The 19,220-nt window shown below is 36.6% G+C and overlaps 1 protein-coding gene across 1 annotated transcript in view; it reads left to right on the plus strand.

Moving 5' to 3' along the window:
- FSIP1 (fibrous sheath interacting protein 1) overlaps positions 1 to 19,220 on the plus strand; it is a gene marked incomplete at its 5' end in the record, with an annotated part of 74,257 nt that overhangs the window by 13,751 nt on the left and 41,286 nt on the right. Inside the window, 2 exons of the mRNA XM_010086348.1 lie at positions 276 to 440; positions 7,329 to 7,466. Coding sequence (XP_010084650.1) covers positions 276 to 440; positions 7,329 to 7,466 — 303 coding nt within the window. The remainder of the gene's footprint in view (positions 1 to 275; positions 441 to 7,328; positions 7,467 to 19,220) is intronic.

The raw sequence follows: 19,220 nt of genomic DNA on the forward strand, positions 1-19,220 counted from the left end.
ATACATATATTTTTGAAGTCCATTTAAATTGTTGCTTGGTTGTATTTAAAAATGAGAAATGTGTGCCTCTAATTGTTCTGTCCATATCTGTTTTTGAGTGTGCTTGGTACATGAATATTGGCAGATTTCAGCTATATACCAAGATGGATGAATACTTCCATTTTATTCTTAAGTACTGTTTATTTGAAAAAAATAAATAAAGCCAGTTACACATTAAGTGTAAAGTTGGTTTCCTTTGGGAATGAGGATTAAATATTTATTGTATCTTTCAATAGGAGGATATATCTGGCTCGCTAGCACCGGGAGAAGGGTACACACCTGAACCAATGGAATTTCATCACCTAAATGAGATAGACTTCAAGCTTCAAGCACTACTATCTGATGAGGATTTTTCTGCGATTTCCAGTTCTTCCTCAAAACCTCCAAGCCAGATTTATGAGGTATATTACAGAACAGAGCTTATGTTCCAGATTTCTTGTTTGAAGTGTGTGTTGAGTTCTGATGTAAATAAAAATACAAGCATGCATCTGTATCTGTATTTTTTGCATTTTTCTTTAGTTATCTTCTATTTGTTCTCAAAATACGTGTTGAAGAATTAAGTGAAATGTTTGGCTATAGAAATCACAAAGAAAAATGTTGATATTTTGAATGGTATGTAATTCAGAAACTGTCTTGTTTTTAACACTTGTTGATTCTACACTTTAAGCAAGAAAATTCATATTCAGGACGTTTTTTAGCTGTGTGACGGCCTCAGTGTTTTTGTCAGCAGAGTAACACATTACCACATGATAATCCATCTTTGGGAATTAGAATTGGGTTTCTTCTTATCTCACGATTCCAGAAGTGCCTCTTTATTTACGATCTGAAAGATAAAATTACCAATAAGCAATGTTAAAGACTATAGAAAATACTTGAAATTACATATGCCTTGTTTTTAATGGCCTTTGTCTTTTTCCCTCACCAGCAGTATTAAGAACGTTTAGGGTCTCAGCCTTGAGAAATAATTTTTTGAATTTTTTACATAGAAAATTTCAGTTTGTCACATGCCCCAGTAATATTGTCTCTAATATAATAGGGCAAATACAACATAAAATACCATAATTCCTGTTTTGCACAAAACTTGTTTACTTCTGTAGAATGTGTAGTTTATCAGAGGTATATCAGAGGCTTTGTAAGAGTGTACATTGGCAAAACTGTTTTCAGTTACGTGTATGAGAAACATCTCTTTGAATGGCTAAAATAACTGTGGGATTTTTTTCTTTTTCTAAAGAGCACTTTAATGTCATTTTTTTATATTGACTTCTTTCTGAACTTCAGGTTTTGTTTTACCTGTAGTAGTATTTTCTGTTGCTCTCACAGTTGCAGAGGAGTCACGTTTTGGTGTTGTTCATTTGCCAACTGGGATGTAAAGTGTGAAACTGCGACTCCCTCTAGTGGGTGATCACTTAAACAAATGCAGTTGTTACCCAGTAGCCTCATGTTCGTGGACCTGAGCTTGCCCCTGATTGCTGGATCTTGTGTACACTTTTGTGAGACATCAGCTTGAAGTTAGTGCGACTGCCTATGATAATGAACACTCTGTTTGGAAACGTTTGTCCAAGGGGGTGGTTGATGCTCCCTTTTCTGGGAGAAGCTCAGAAGTATTTGTGTATGCTTATTAAAGAGTAATGCGTTATCTGTTTGAATAATATTAAACTTAATGACCTAAAAGAGATAGTTAATTCTATAAATTGTCCTTAATTAGTGTAAAAGCAGCTGCTTTGTTTTGCAGAATGTAAAAGGTTTCTAGACATTGTAGTTGTGGGAAACACAGGATTCTGCTTGTCATTTTTTGTTTTGTTCAGATAAACTTAAACATGTGAGTCATTTCAATGAAAGCTACCAAAGCATGGGACTATTTAAAGGTGGCTTTATAAATTTAGAGAAAGAGCTAGACAGAATAAATGTAAGTTGAAGTGAGTATGAGGCTTTAGTTACTGAAAACCAGACTTAGAAGGATGCTAACTGCATAAATCCAAAATTAATTTAAAGACAACAGCAACAACAAAGCAAACAGCAAAAGCAAACCATCCCACTCTGCAGCTTCCAGAAGTGTCTTGATTTCCAGGTGCCTTCCCAGTTGACTTCAAAATGCCTTAGGTGCCTTAATTCCTGCATCTCTGGGTGTCCAGAACTGCTGCTCTCAACAGAAGACAGGGTGTCCAGTGGCTGCCTTAGTTGCATTGTAATCCAGACTTTAGGCAAGTCAGTGCCAACTTCTTCCTGAAGCCTGATTTGGTAGGTGCAATCTAATTGCATCTGGCAATGTGGCATGACTGGGCTTGTTTATATGTACACAGGAATTCAACCGCTAAATTTCTTTTTATCATAAGTGGAGGAGAAAATAGTCGTCTCAGCTTTCAGGAACTTGACTGCTTACTGTGGAATCTTTGTACCAGGTCTGGCCTTTAGTCCTATGTTCTTGGTTATGGTTATTTTTTGTTTTGGTAGGTAAATAGTCACTCTTTAATTCATGCATAGAGCAATAACAACAGGTCAAGTTCTCAAGTCTCAGATAAGTTTCTGTTAATTTCTTTTGTTCAGAGTTTCAGCTTAGATTATATCACTGCTGCTCCCATAACTGAGGTCAATTCTGTAAACTAAATTACTAGATAACAATGGATTGGACTAGATGATCTTTCGAGGTCCCTTCCAATCTCTAACATTCTGTGATTCTGTGAATGTTGGCACAGATGCTATGGAATACAAATTTGAATGCTCTGCCATATTTATTTCTTAGGAGTTTGGTTTTTTTAAAGTTGTGTTTTTTTTTTTTTTTTAAATTTAAATTGAGGTGCCAAGAGGGCTAAAAAAAATCCTGAATATACAGAATTTATTTTGAATGGGTCTAGTTGTTATGGGACACAAGTCTGATTTGAAACATGAATGTCCTTTCCTTTGGAGGAGAGACTGATTTCACTGACATTGATCTTTCTTCTAGAAATCAGTACTGAAATTTTTTCTGATTTCCATGAAATGTGAATTTAATCTGTTGTGGTTGAGTAGGGTATAATGCATTAGTGATGGGGGGAATGCTGGGAAAAATAGTGTGTAAATCATCTGCTTACATTTTCGTTTAGATTTTTAGAAGTAATTAAAACAGAGTTAGCTTAGAATTGCACGCCGTAAAGCTGCATGTTCTTTTCTTCCAAGAACTGCATTAGAATTAACTTTCAAAATGCAAACACTTAATCACCATTGGCTCAATGGGAGAGCTGCTTTCTGCTGCTAGTACATACTTTGGCACGATATAGGATCTATGCTCTGACTCGTAAATCTTTAACAACTGGCTTTAATTATCCTACAGTGCCATAGCTGAGCTGTTACGGGGGAGCATGCAGATTCATCTTTTTGTGCAATGAGTCCAGTTGTATTCAGCATGGCTTTCCATGACTAATGTTCTCTTTTACATGGAAGTGTTTCTCATCAAAACTGTATTTCTCTCTGAAATATTCCTTTGTTCTGGTGCCAACTTAATTAAATATTTAAAAATGCTTCTGTCTGACTTAATTTGTTCTTTCCCAAAAATATTAAGTTGAATGTAATCCTGGAAGAGACAGGAAGGTGATAGGATGAAGAACATGAAGTATAAGACTGTGTGAGTACAGTTACCAGCTTGAAAAACTGGAAAACTACCTGAAAACAAAAGGAAATGGAGACAGTGTTTAAAAACCCGATAGTATCTGTCTGCTTGATTGTCTTGTAAAGATAATTGCTTTAATGTTGTGTATTACCTTGATGAGCTCTTTTCATACCTGATTGGGTTTCTTTTGTCAGAAAAAATATTCAACTTTTCAATTATAGCAGTAGACTATAGTTAACAGTTTAAAAATAAACAAACACACAAAATGACAAAATTCTGAGGATACACTAATGCTTCAATTCATGGACTCTTTGGTAGCCTATGCTTTGTGCCTGTATGTCACCAAAACACATGACTTTAGCAGGTATCTCAGTTTCAGGACATGGTTAGAAGCAGGTTAATAAGCTAATCAACCAGTTTTGTGTCTCAAGAAGATTGTATGACACTAATATCTTTCATTAGGTGGGATTTTTGTTTTAATTTATTTAGATAATTTTGGAAAAGAGGGTGCACACACTATTTCAGCCACTTGAAATACTGGATATTTCTGTTTTGCATTATGATTGTTACAGCTTTGGCTGTTGCTAAGTACTTACATCTTCCCTTGTGTAACAGATCTTACAGTCTTTAAGATTTTTAGATCTTTGTTAGTCTCTCATGGACTTCCACTACCTACATGTGTTGTATAATTGAAACATTAAATGTTTTGAAGCATTTGAAACACTGGCAGTAAAATATTTTCTGTGATATAGTACTTGCTACATTTATTTCATGGTATCTTGAGAAAAATATTAAAAAGTTAGTAAGTGGGAAAAAGTCTTTACTTTGCTCGTATGGTATGAGTACTGATAAGTTACTATTCAGGGATGAGAGAAATGAGACTGTAAGAACTACTTCTGTGAAAGGAACAGCTTAGTGTTCCATAGTGGTCAGATACCGAATAGATTATTAGGAACAATTATTAAAGGAATAAAGAATGAAACAGAAAATATCACAGTGCTGCTGTACACGTCTCTAGTGCACTGTATAGCTTGACTATTGAGCAGTTGTGGTCCCTGTATCTCATAACCAGTACAGAAAAAATGGAAAACTGGTTACCAGAATACCTAGTTTAGAATGGCTTCTATGCAAGGAGTGAATTATACAGAAACATTCCTCAGTTTGGAAAAAAGGAGTAAGAGGGAATGTGATTGAAGTATGCAAAATCGTGCTGATCAGAGAGAGTATAAATAGGAACAACTTTTTTTACAATCTTGTCTAAATAGAATTATATCAGTTGTGGATATTAATTTTGGAGAAATGTTGAAGTGAGTACTTCTTACTTCTGTTCTCTGGTGAATGTTCATCGTTCAAGTTTTATCCAGCACATTCTGGTGAGAATTGGTTCGGTATCATGGCAGAGATCAATATTCAAGAAAAGTTTATAGAGAATAAAGTTGTCATGTTCATCCCAGTTAAGATTTGTTTTGATAGAACAATATTGTCGTACTAGAGAAGCAACCAGGCTTAAAATCATTCTGAGTATGATAAAATGAAAAACAAATTATACATAACTTTCCTAAAGTTTGAAGAGGTTGCTCATAGACGTGCGCAGCAGCTGAGCTGTCTGTAAAATGAAATGTGTGCCTGAAACTATTTGAAAGACTAGGACAGAGATCTGCATAAAGCTGTCCTTCAGAAATGTGAGTGGAAAAGAAAGTAAAATATTTGAAGGTAGTAACTTCTTAGATTTTATGGGTCCTCTCACTGTCACCTTTTAAAATCTAGCTGGTATTGCAGCAATAATATTTTCAGAGATGCTGTTTGCAGTTTGAGCTCTGTTCTTCATTGAAGGCTGAGTTAATATAAAAATATCAACCAGTAGTCCATGCGTACAGCGCCTCAAATAAAATACTGGGACGTATAATACAGCATTTAGTGCATTCTCAATATCACTAGTTGCATATTCTTACAGGTATATTAATAACATTACTTTTAAAAACAAATCGTAATTGCAGCTCTGATCTGTGCTGAGCATTAACTGCTCGCATGGCAATGTCTCTCTCTGTGCACAGATTAAAAGACTGGATTTTGAAATATGATTGCAGAAACAGCTATAGCTTTTTTTTTTAAGAAATATGATTTAATAATCTTTCTCCTTGCCCTTCCACAAATAATTTCGCTTGTATTAAAATGACTGAAGGAACAAAGCTATGTAAAAGCAATTCCCCTTAACAGAGGGAGCTTCAGTTGTACTTTGAGCTGCTTTGCCAACTCTGTATTGCAGATATAAAGGTCATATCCTTGTTTCATGTATTAATAAACATGAGTGTAAATAAGTTCTTTGGTTTTTTATGTTCTGTATAGATGTCGGTCATGCAGGTTTCTTGCCATTGGGCATCATATTTAATTAAGAAAACTCTATATTTAGAAGCCTAGCTTTAGACACTCAATAGTAAGAATTTGACTTTAGGAGGCACACGTTAACTTTCAGTTCGGTTTAGAGAGGTTTTAGTCAACAGATGTTGCTGTTTATATCTCTATCTGTTATAGGAAAATTTACTGATATTGTGGTACTGCCAAGTATTGCTGATTGTAAATATATATTCCAAGATTTGTTTTGTGTTAAAATAAGTTTATTTTCAGGTAACTAATAATTTGGTTTAAATGTCAGAGCTTAGAGATTTGTTTGATGTTTAGAAAAAGCTGTTTATAGAAGCTTGCAATTTTTTACATATTGTAGTTAAGAAATTTTCCATTGAATGTTAAATTGCAAAGGTTGTTTTTCTTTCCAATTAGATGTGCTACTTGATTTTTTTTCCCTGTGCATGTTTATTAAGATTGCTTGAGCTGCTTCTGAAAATAAGAATTAATAGAGTATGTTTGTTATTAAATGCTTGGTCGTGTTCCTTTGGGTTGCATTGACTAATAGGGTTTTTTTGGTTGTGTCTTTTTTTCCCTCTACCACTATTTGAATTCCTTGGGTTTTTCTATAGGATCTTTGCTTTGCAAGAGAAAGCCCTGTTTTGGTTTTTTTTTTTTTCCTCCTTCTTCAGTTACAGTATAATATTGCTGTTTTGCCAATACTTGTAATTCTTAATGATCTAAATGACACGTAATATTGAACCTTGAATCTGATCCAAAGCTACTGAGGGGTGTGAGAACGTGTAACCCAAATATTTGATAAGGGTTGTGCTAATTCCAACTTAGAGAGGGTTATTTTTCATTTACTGTAATATATAGTAAACAAAACCTATGGTCATTACAGTTCTTCCTCAAATATTTAATAAGGGTTGTGCTAATTCCAACTTAGACAGAGAGGGTTATTTTTCATTTACTGTAATATATAGTAAACAAAACCTATGGTCATTACAGTTCTTCCTTTCCCTTCTGGCCTAATTCTGATCCCAATACGGTTAGTAGGAGCAAGCTTTGAGCCCCTCATTCAGTCTCCCTGATTCTCAGTGCATTTTTGTGGTTGTAGTAGAACTTAAGCATCAAAGTGTTATCTCTGAAGTCTAAGAAATTCCTCTTAAAATGCAAAAGGGAAGAATTTTTTCACTCTAAGTCCAGCCTGATGTTTAGCTATTTTATATGAAAATGTACATAATGAAAATTATTCATTTGCCAAATTTGAAATTGACACGTTATTCTAGAGAACACTTTTCTGGCTTTGAAGCAGTATAAAGTCATATGTTTAATCTCTGCCTATTTTTCCTTTTGTCAGGAGTCTCTGGTTTATGCCAACAGAATCCTAGAAGCAGTTCCAGGCGAAAAGGTTTTGCGAGACAATAAGGAACAACGTCATCAACAAAATCGTCTGAAAGAAATAGATCATCAGCTGAAATACCTAGAGAGAAATCTTGTAAGTCTCCTGTTTTTGTTGTATTTTTTCCCCTCAGTTTGAAAACTTTGGAGTTTATCATTTCATGTGTCTTAAGATAAAACAAAATTCTGCAGCCTTGTATAAATTCCTGAAGGAATCCCCAAAGAAATATACAAGCAAAAGTCTCAATTTTTCTTAATTGGGGAAATGTATTTTTCAGTTGTAATGCATATTTTCGATTAACATAGTGTCTTTTGAAGTGAAAGAAATTATTCTCCTCTCTTCCTCCCTAGAGGGGGATAGCATTAACAGTCATAAATACATCCTAAAAGGATTTTTTTTATGGCTCAGTGTTCTTTGAAGGACCAGATCTGGTAGGAATGTTATGTACACGTAAATTACTGTGTGACTTAGTTTTGCTGAATTCATTAGTGTATTTTTGTAACTTAATGTAATACATGCATCTCATAGGTGCAATGGCCTTCAAAATAGGAGCATGTAAGTAAAATGGTAGGTAAAAAAATAATTACTGTTTTAGAATAAGTACATCACATCTCATTACTACTTTGAGGAAAAGCAGGTAGGGAAAAGGCAACTTGAAATCCAGGAGGATTTAACTGAAACCTAGTGACAGGAAAACCTCAAGGTCTTCAGAAGCCTTTGGACTAATTTTTAAATATACCTTGTAAATGTGCTGTTTGATCTGTACTGAAAGAGCTACAAAGTAGCCTATACAGAAGAGAAGTAGGGGGAAAATATATAAAACATTAAAAAACCAGATGAATTAGAAGGGAGAGCCCTAAGATGATACAGTTGTCATTTGTTTGGCCTGAAAGCAAATGTTGGTACTTGTTTTTATGTTGTCTCTCTCACAGATCTTCTTAAGAGCACAGAAAGAAAATCTCTTTACGTTTTGATGTTTTGTTGGGTTTTTTTTGTTTTGTTTTTTTGTTTTTTTATAACTTTGTACAAAACTTTGGAAGGCTTGCCTTGCTCAGGTGAAGTCAGGAATGAAACTGATGAAGACTCAAAAGAACGTTACTGCATTACTGAGCTGGCAGTAGTGGTTAAAACCTGGATAATATATGCATATTATTAAGATTTTAACCTCTTTGTTTAGAGTTAGTTTTCAGCTTTGAGATGAGAAGGCTTTTGTTTCTCCATAGAATGTGCTATGTGGGGAAGACAGACTAGTACAGTAGAGACTGAAGTGAGCTGGCAGCTGCCATGGGTACCCTGATGAAGCTGTACTTCTACTAGGAAACCCCAAGTATTTTGCTACATTAGCGCGAGACATCAGTATCCAACATCTTTGAGGCATACACAGGGGGATTGAGTGCACCCTCAGCAAGTTTACCGCTGACACCAAGTTGTGTGGTGTGGTGGACACGCTGGAAGGAAGAGATGCCATCCAGAGGGACCTTGACAGGCTTGAGAGGTGGGCCTGTGCAAACCTCATGAAGTTCAACAAGGCCAAGGGCAAGGTCCTGCATGTGGGTTGAGGCAATCCTGAGCACAAATACAGGCTGGGTGGAAAATAGATGGACAGCAGCCCTGAGGAGAAGGATTTGGCGGTGTTGGTTGATGAGAAGCTGAACATGACCCAGCAATGTGTGCTTGCAGCCCAGAAAGCCAGCTATGTCCTGCGCTGTATCAAAAGAATCATGACCAGCAGGTTGAGGGAGGTGATTCTCCCCCTCTACTCTGCTCTTGTGAGACCCCACCTGGAGTACTACATCCAGCTCTGCAGTCCTCAGCACGGGAAAGACCTGGACTTGTTGGAGTGGTTCCAGAGGAGGCCACAAAGGTGGTCAGAGGCTTGGAGCACCTCCCATACAATGATAGGCTGAGAGAGTTGGGGTTGTTCAGCCTGAAGAAGAGAAGGCTCTGGGGAGACCTTATAGCAGCCTTCCAGTACTTAAAGGGGCTACAGGAGAGATGGGGAGGCACTCTTTATCAGGGGGTGTAGTGGTAGGATGAGGGGTAATGGCTTTAAGTTGAAAGAGGGTAGATTTAGATTAGATATTAGGAAGAATTTTTTTCCTGAGAGGGTGGTGAGGCACTGGCCCAGGTTGCCCAGAGAAGCTGTGGATGCCTCATCCCTGGAGGTGTTCAAGGCCAGGCTGGATGAGGCTTTGAGCAACCTGGGCTAGTGGAGGGTGTCCTTGCCCATGGCAGCGGGGTTGGAACTCAATGATCTTTAAGGTCCTTTCCAACCCCAGTCATTCTGTGATTCTGTTACAATTGACGTAAAAGAGGTGTGCAAATAAAGGAGGTGGTGACTAGGAATAGTGAGTGTGGGCCAACTTGGTTGCTGCCTTTGAAATGATTAGATCTGCTCTATAAGCTGGAGGGCAGGGCTGCCACTCTGTGGGAGTTAGGCTGTGGGCTGACATAAACCATAGGAAATTCATCAAGGAGAAATGCAGTGTTCTGCTTCAGAGAGGAATAACTCTTAACAGTGCAAGGTGGAGCCTGGCTGGCCAAGGAGCAGCCCTGATGAAAAGGACCTGGCATCATTGTGGACAATAAACTACACGTGAGGCAGCAGCGTACCCTGCAGTGATGAAGGTTGACAGCTTACTTGGCTGTATCAACATGAGCATAGCCAATAGATTAAGGGATGTAATTACTCCCCTTGCCTGGTACTTGTTAGACTGTGTCTAAAGCATTGCATCCAGTTACGGGCTCCCCAGTAAAGAAAGGTGTTGACATACCTGAGCAAGTTCAGTAGAGGGCCACCAGGATGATTTGAGGCTAAAGCACTTGACCTGTGAGGCTGAGGAGACTCGGTTTGTTTAACCAGGAGAAGAGATGGCTCAGGTGGACCTAACAGTAGCTTTCCAATAGCCAAGAGGATGTTACAGAGAAGATGGAGCTGTAGTGTTTTTACTGAGTTACATGGTGGGAGAAAAAGACAGTATTCATAGATTGAAATAGGGAGGTTCCAACTGTATTTAGAGAACAAAAAATACCTCTGAGGGTAATGAAGAATGTGAATGAGGTTGTGTGGAGAGACTCTGAAATTTACATCCTTGAAAACTTTGCAGGCCTGGCTGGGCAAAGCCATACGGCATTTGATCTGATTGCATAGCTGACCCTGCTTTGAGCAACAGTTTGGACTAGAGACCTCCTGACAACCCCCCTCCTCAGTCTGATTTTTTGATTCTACAAGGAAAAGGATCAAGAATATGCATTTCTTTATTATCACTATATTGAGGGAAAAATAGTAATTTTTCATGGCAGTGCACTGTAGAAGTTTGTTTCCTGTGTGTAACTGGTTTTAGTGTTTTTTGTGTAGTCATAAAAACATTAATATAGGAGTTTGTCAGACCAAAAATCCGTATAGTCTACCTTTGGTTTGTGGAGGTCTTTTTTCAGCAGTAGGCTTACCTTCTTTGGTGATCAGAGTTAGGACAAATACTGTGCCAGTTATCTTTTATTGCCCTCAGAAGAAGAGGCATCTCCATTGTGGATCAAAAGCTTTGTGATTCAGCTAGCAGCATAACCGCAGTGGTATAATCACAATTACTGATAGCACTGTCACTACAGTTGCAAAAACTTCAGCCTCTGTCTACGTATCACAGAATCACAGAATGTTAGAGATTGGAAGGGACCTCGAAAGATCATCTAGTCCAATCCCCCTGCCGGAGCAGGACACCTAGATCAGATCACACAAGAACGCATCCAGGCGGGCTTTGAATGTCTCCAGAGAAGGAGACGTATGCGGGGTTTAGGCTGGCAGTGCTGGAACTGTACAACCAATATGGTTGAACTTCTGGCAGGTTTAAAGCTAATTTGGATACAACTACATGCAGTCCAGTGTTTTCGGTTTGGGGGGGAAAAAAAAGCTAATTGACACATTCTTTTTGATGTCAGTTAGTTTTACATGCTTATGGAGTATGGGAACGAAGACTTCAGACAAGGAGACATTGATTGCTCTTGATGTCAGTTAGTTGTACATGCTTATGGAGTATGGGAACAAAGACTTCAGACAAGGAGACATTGATTGCTTTAGAGGCTCTTCACTTGTGTCACTACAGTAAGGCAGCATATTTAGCTCTTACCTCTTCACAGTACCAAAATGATAGTAGAATTTCATTTTAATACACTGCTTTATTATGTTAGACAGTTAAAAAATAGGAGGCAAGTAACTGGAGGAATTCTGTGGAACTTCAGTTTATTGAGTAAGTTAATGGGTAACATAAAAAAAATCTGCGCCTTGTCGTTTTTTTCCTAGTCATTGACCTTTATATCACTTTCTGTCACTGCTGACCTTGTTCGTGAGGTGAACACAATCTGAGGAAGTGTGTCTGGGAACTGTATGACAGTCTACAGCAGGCCTAGGAAATGCAGTGAGCTGCTGACTCATTCAAATATTTTGTATATAAGTGGGTCTGTTCCAAGTCTTGGTTGGGTTATAGCAGTATTGTTTCGTATCACATTGCACTCAGACTCTTGCAACATACCACACATTTTTTCCTTGGCTAGATTGTATGTTTTTAGAACTCTAAATCAATAGACTGTAATGTTAATTTACAGTGTTTATAAACATAGAATATGTTGTCTGTACCAATGTGTAACTCATGGCCAGACTAGCATTGCTGCGTGCTATGCAGCATCTGGTAAGGCTTCAGGGGGGCGTGCTGTGTCGTCTTATCCATTGCTGCTCAGTAGCATGACTCTGAGATCATAGCATACAGATATGAAATATTTGTGTATTAGGTCCTCTGTGAGATACTTTGGTTGCCAGTGTAAATAAAGAAGTATTGAAGGTTTTTCCTTCTAACAGTTAAGTAAAATGTGTAGAAAATGTATGCTTTTTTTTGTGTGAACAAAGAACAGCCTTCAGAAAAGATTGCTTTTAGTTTTGTGTCCTTGATACCTTCTGATCTTATTTCTGGAAAATACAGTTATTGCTAAAGAAGGCTGGACAAAACAGTGTGGTATCTCCTGATGCAACATACAAAATTGAATAATTTTTTTCTTATGTGGAGTGGGAATAGCTAAAACTCCTCAGTAGTGCGGATTGAGTGCCGTGTTTCTATACCACAGTAATATTTGGCCATCAATTCTAGCAGCAAAACTGCTCTCCTCGAGGAAACTGTGTGATGAAAAGCTAAACTGAATGCTTGGGTTGAGAAGGGGGAGTATGTAAATGACATGTTTCCAGAACAATTTAATTATTTCTGGAAATACTGTTTGTTATTCAATAGGTGGCACTCTTCACTGTATGTTAGAGGAAGAATGCCTAGGCATGGTTCTAGGAGATATTATTACTGATGCAAACATTGTCATTTCTGTGGTATAAAATACAGGTTGGGAGAGATTGCCTCTCACTTTTGGCAAGACTCCAGTTGTGCAGCTTTTAACGTTCAGTTATTTTTCTAGCTTAGCTAATTAAGTTAAATTCATATTGCATTTAATTTTCTCCTTTACTCTTTCCTAAAATTCACTGTGTAAAATTGGAAAAAAATCTCCGCTCTGAGTAGAGGAGGTGATTTGTCAGCGGTTATACTGGGCTTTATAATTTTAAAATACAGTATTTTGGAAATTTAATGTCCAAGAGATGACTTTTTACAATGTATTTTTAAACAATCCTTCAGATAAAATCTTTTGTTGTTGTTTCTTTTGTTTCTTTGTTTCCTGGGTGGAAATTATGGTTAGTTTAAGCAGATTTTATCTTTGTGTTAGGGAGTAACTTACAGTAGGGGTATGTGTAAGGTATAGTATATGTAGGTATATGTATATTTCTGTGTATGGTAGAATGCTTTATTTTTTCCACTACTGCAAAAACGAATTACTGAAATGGATTTGTATAGTGGTAGCTTTACTCTGACCTTCTCTTCAAGGGGGAGGAATACATTAATAATATTTCTGGAGCAGACTATTTAGTAGGTGCTGGCTTTAGAGATTTTTAACGTTTATGGATTTCTTCATTACATCTTACCTCACATCTGCTGTGACGCTTCATGGTTTCAGCTAAGTCTGGGACTGAGCAAACAAAACAAGGCTGGAAGATAACACTTTAACGTTCTTTACGATTGATATTGAAATAATGAAACTAAGGGCTTTGGAATCTGAGTTCCTCCTGTATTTTGAAAAAATTGTCCTCAGTGAATTAATATACCAAAGAATGTATTGTATGCATTGTTGAAATGCGTTGTGAAATTTCAATCCAACTGAAGTGTATCAGTACTGCGGTTTCTGGGCCCTCACTGAATTTCTTTTAGGTTTTAGTTTGACCTTAGCTCACTTGTTCTTCATTTGAAACCATGGCTGACTCTTTTCACATTCTTTCATCTTTCAGTTTCCTGGAAACCATTGAGCTTATCTTTGCTTTGTGAATTGTATTGTTAACTGCTGCTTCAAAAAAAATGTTCAGCTGCCACATGCATGTTGCTGAGCATTAACAAAAGGAATTTTATATAGAAAGAATAATAAATGTAGTTATTTTTTAATTGCAGCTTCTACTCATTGTCCATTTGCAATATTCCAGTAGCATGTTTGATGACGTATTGAATTTCTTACTGGCAGGTAGTAGGTTTAAATGTACATCCAAGCAAGCTGTTAAGTAAGATAGTTTCACCTTTCCTGGCTATATGTGTGTTTATTTCAAATATTTTACACTGGAGGCTGATTCTTTCCTGCCAAAATCTAGCCACAGATGCCTGTTTTGGGGTTTTGGTTAAATATATAAATTCAAAAAATATTTCAAGTGAATATTGAATATATATGCATATAATTTTGTGTATACACACATGTATAAATGGTGTTACCTCTTAACATGACCGAGATACTGATACCTGCTTAAAAAGTCTTACTTGCAGTAAATAATTTTAAAACACACAAACAGTCTAGTTTGCCTAGTCCTAAATTATGAGATGTCCTTACATCTCTAGGAATTATTTTTTAACAAATTCAAAAATATTTTTATACAATTTAGTGGTCAAATGTTATATCTGATTGTTTAATTACTGAGGACTTTGTAAATATCAAATAATATGAAATTACACATGCTGTTATCTGAATAGCTGAACTTCACAGGAATATGAGCAATTGGTGTAGATGTTGAAGAACAAAAAATACAAAAGTAGTAAGAATATCAGTGCTGGAAAAAGCTTTGATTTCCTGCAGGAGTTTACTCCAAAAGGCATGATTCTTGTCTTTTTGACGCAAAATAATGTGTATCTGTGGTGAAGGAAACCTCAGGATAAAATTAATTATTGTTTAGTGTTGGGGAAAGTCTCACAAATTACCCTGTATCAGGATGATGAGAGGGTTTGTTGTTATATGTAATTTTATTCCAGCTTTTTCACTGAAACTGATTGAATTCAGTGCACCTGATTATGAGTCTGTATTAGACAACTTCCAGAAAAGAAGAATTTGTTTCTGACTTCTACTATAGTTCATTTCTTCCCCTTTAAGTGGAAGAAGTAGACAAGGTAAAGTCCTACCACATATTTGGAGAGTAATTTGTCAACTAGGCAATCCTGTAATATAGTTTCTAATCACAGTGTCTGCAGAAATTAATTGCTAATACTTTTGACCACAGGAACATAGCCATATTTTTTGGCTACTTTACTTTGTATTGGTACTCCTTCTAGATTCTTCTGAAGAACATAGCCACATTTTTTGGCTACTTTACTTTGTGTATTGGTACTCCTTCTAGATTCTTCTGATATTCTGTGCAGAAACATAAATAGAAAAGATCTTTATTTCAATTCACATAGTAACATCTAGTGGCTGATTTCTGAATAAACATATGTTTGTCCATAAAAGTAGGACTTGTTTAATAAAATATTTTCATAACACATTTCATTACATGAAATAAAGGGAATAAGGACAACTTACCTAAGTAAGGCTGAGATATACCACTTTCTGCTTTATTCCTTCAGAAAGTATCTACCAGGTCCTAAAGTTGATTGCCAAGTTGTTGCTGAGTTTCAAACATATCTTGTTTCTTCAAGTTTTACAAGAATTCATTCTCATTATGTGATCGTACAAAATTGTTTCAGAATGAAATGTGGTAGCATTTCAGCTTATGAGAAAATTAGTGTGAAAACCTTATTTTCTTCATTTAACAGCTACTACACACATGAAGAGAGCAATAAGATTAATAACAGATTGAGAAAATGTAAATATTTCACTCATGATTAAAAAAAATTTCCTATTTATTGGTTGTTTTTCACAGTACTGTGGAAAAGAATGAAGCAGCTGCTAAAAGTATTTATAATAAATAATTTGAAAACAATAAATTGCATTAAGACTTAATGTAATTCAATATATTTTGTAGAAATGTTAGATTTTTAATACTAAATTTTAATACTAAATCAAGTATTAATCAGTTAAAATCATAACAATAGTTAGGTAGTTTAGGTGATATGGAAAACTATTAAGATAATATTTCTGTAGATGCTGGAGCCAGTTAAATTGAACTACATCCGTATGATGGTAAGTGACACTGCCAACTTAAATCATAAGTATTGGTTATGCATCGATACTGTGTATGACAAATCATTACTGAAATTTGGTACCTGTAATGAGACCAGCCTTAAACATGGTGGGTTTCTACATAAGAATGATGAAATTCTCTGCGTTTCAGTGTACGATCCTTCTCCCAAAACGTTAGAGAGTTTCCAGTTAACATGACGACTCTGCTAATTGTTTGCCCCGGAATGTATAAAAAAGAACTGAAAAGCATCTCTCTAATTTTGAACAAAGGAAGCCTTTTGTCTTTTTCTTTTTTTCTTTGACTGCTGTATTTGTTCCCATTCTCTTTCCCAGTGTGTTGCATATGATCTCATTTTCTTCAGTAGAGTTCAGCGTTCTCATCTTTTTTCCCCTATATATTATGGTGTTTGCCATCATAAAATAACAAACAGTCTTTGACTACCCACCCATCTCTAAATTAATGTAGTTCTATTTATAGTCATTGTCTGATCTCCTTCAGTTCTGTGTCTCTAACGTGTTTGAAATTTAACTGTAACGACACTGCTTTCTTCATCGTCTTTATTTATAAATGGCATTTGACACCATCAGACTTTCTTATTGGAAATGTGTTCTGTCTTAGATGATGACAGAATTAATGAAAACTGATTTGCTTCTATGCTCTTATTATTCTTTCAGTATATCCTTTGTCACACCCTCTTTCTCAACAAGTACGATATAAGCATTCTTGTGTTTGCTTCGTATGTTTTTTACTATGCCATCCTTTTATCTGCCCCCTGACCTCTCCCACCATCATGTCTAAACTGGGTTGCATGTATCCACTTGCAAGGCCCTTTTCATTCCTCCTTAACTCCCCTTTCAACCTGTCATCTTTAGTTCAAGGTTGAGATAAATACATGGCTTCAAAGCAGGATGGTGCCCTTCATCGCCCAGTTTTTATATTTCCGAACAATTGCGTATTGCTCTGCTTCCCTCATGCTTAATGCCTTTTCAAAACACTTTTCAGTGAATTGATGAAGATCATGTTTCTGGTTTAAGGCAGTTGAGCATATTGATCGGTCAAGTTCCAGTGTTTTCCTGCTACTTGACTACCTGTATATATGCAGCTTTTGTATAGATATACTTACAGGTTTGTTTGGGATTTTCTTTTCTCCTTTCTCTTCCTGTGTTTGTACAGCATCTAGCACCACAGTTCAGTGCAATGACCGGTTTCCAGCTGCGGTGGTATTGAAATAGTGCATAAAGTTTTCATCATTGAAGTGTGCATATCCATTTGAGGCAAGAAGGTATTTACTTGTTGTTACATGTCTCTATTGGCAAACTTAAGAGTTCCTCATTCCTTGCTGCCAGTTAACATGGTTCTTTAATCTTTGTAGGAAAGAAGCCTTGTTTTTGTTGGCCTGCTTGCATCCTGTGCATTAAAGAGAAATAGTCAGAGAACTATAGTCTCTGTGAGTGGTGTAGCGGAAGGCTATGTTTCCACTTTTCTCTCATTTTGAATGTGACATCTTAGGGCAGAGAAACAACAGGGTTGCTGTGGAGGAAACCTTCTGCAACGTGTACTTAGGTGTAATTTATCCTTTATGGGTGAGTATTAACATCTTGAACTTTTGATGAGTAGCATATAAGTGCATCCTTCCATCGTAGGGTTGACGATTATGTAATTTAGAATCTGTGATAAGAGTCAAAACAGAAGTTTTTTTGGCTGTAAATCTGTCTCCTCCATGTGTGTCTGTATGTCTGCATTCACAAATTGTGTAGCAGATCTTTAATCTTTTCTTGTGCCACTTGTCAGGCCAGAATAGATGTGTAATCAAACAGCATCTCTCAAACTGGAGGATATAAAGCACATAGAAGATGGACAGGGTGCGATACTCTTGTAAACTGTATCAAACTATTTGACAGCCCCATGGGGCTCCTAAACCAAAAACATCTTGAATGTCCGAGCAGGATGTGACTTTTATAATAAATAATTGTAATATTGGTCTTGACATCTCATGTGTTTCAGTTTAAGCTGAATAATCGTTTTATGTATTTTCACCTATAAAATACAATATTAAAGAAAAAAAAGTTATTTCAGTATGATTCCTAAGAGTATACAAATTCTATTAAATCTCTAGATAAGATGGATATTACAATTAATGTATTAATGTGAACTGATGGCATACTGTGTTAAATCTGATAATCAGATGTTTACGACAAAGCTTAGTTGAAAGCTGAAAGTATTTCTGATGGATGGATTTTTGGCTTCTAGAAACAGTTTCCTGAGGTGACAACAGCAGTATTTCTAGCATGAGTGCAATAATTTTCTTTTCAGAAACACTGTAATCCTGTTTAGAAAGTCAGACAAAGTTGGTTTGAGAAAAGCTTTGAAAGTTTTGTCTCATTGATCTAAGCAGTCTAATTACCCAGCATAATTTTTAGTTATGCTGCACAGTGCAGACCAGTGTCAAAAAATACTTAGGAAGTTGAGTTGTCCCTTTTCCAGGAAAATCTTCCCTCTCATTAGAATCTGAAGAGCTAAGGACATATAAGCTTTTGATGTAAAAATTATGTAGATACCCAACATTTTGCTACTGAGTATTCACACTGGTTGCCAGTTTGGCAGAGTTGGGCATCTCGTGGCCTATCCCATGCCGACGTCTGTTTTTTGATTCCCAGACTGAACATTCCTTTGTCTATGGGCTCTGTTTAATACACATACTCAGAGCATGCCAATACACCCAAGCAGCCACAAGTATAAAGCATGTTACCAGTCATGGTCAAGATTATGCCCATTTTCTTTCTGAAAGACAACCTAGGAAGTTAGCATTTGTCTTAGAGTACTCCTCCACTTTCTTCAGTCTCAAAAATTTCATCTCGTAGCTTTGTCTCCAGGTTCCCTCACACAAGAGAATGACCCAGCCCATCCCTACATTGTTTTTTTTAAGTTGGAGAGGAGGAAAACATAATCTTTCCAGTAGTGAAATTAATATATTTGTCCAGGAACACAAAATTCAGGGCCAAAACAGCATAAATTAGAAGGGCAATATTTCTGTAGCCCAGTGATGGGGGGGATGTTCCTCTAGAAGATAACATTCTGAGCACAGCTTGTGCAGACTTTGCTATTCTCATGCAAAATGCATAAACAGATTATTGTGTGGGCACTAGGAACTTCCTTTTTGCAGATGACAGTCTCATCATTGATGTAGATTAATGGTTTCTAACACTGAATTGTGTTTTTCCTAGTGCTTTGTTTCAGGGCTGTGGTGAAGAGTTTTTTTTTGTTCAGACTTGCCTATATCCTTGTCATAGAGGTCTCTGCTCATAAAAAGGGGAAGTAGGTTGAGACTTAGAAATCAC

The sequence above is a fragment of the Pterocles gutturalis genome, unplaced genomic scaffold (assembly GCF_000699245.1).
Source record: "Pterocles gutturalis isolate BGI_N339 unplaced genomic scaffold, ASM69924v1 scaffold6936, whole genome shotgun sequence".
In the NCBI taxonomy this organism is placed as follows: domain Eukaryota; kingdom Metazoa; phylum Chordata; class Aves; order Pterocliformes; family Pteroclidae; genus Pterocles; species Pterocles gutturalis.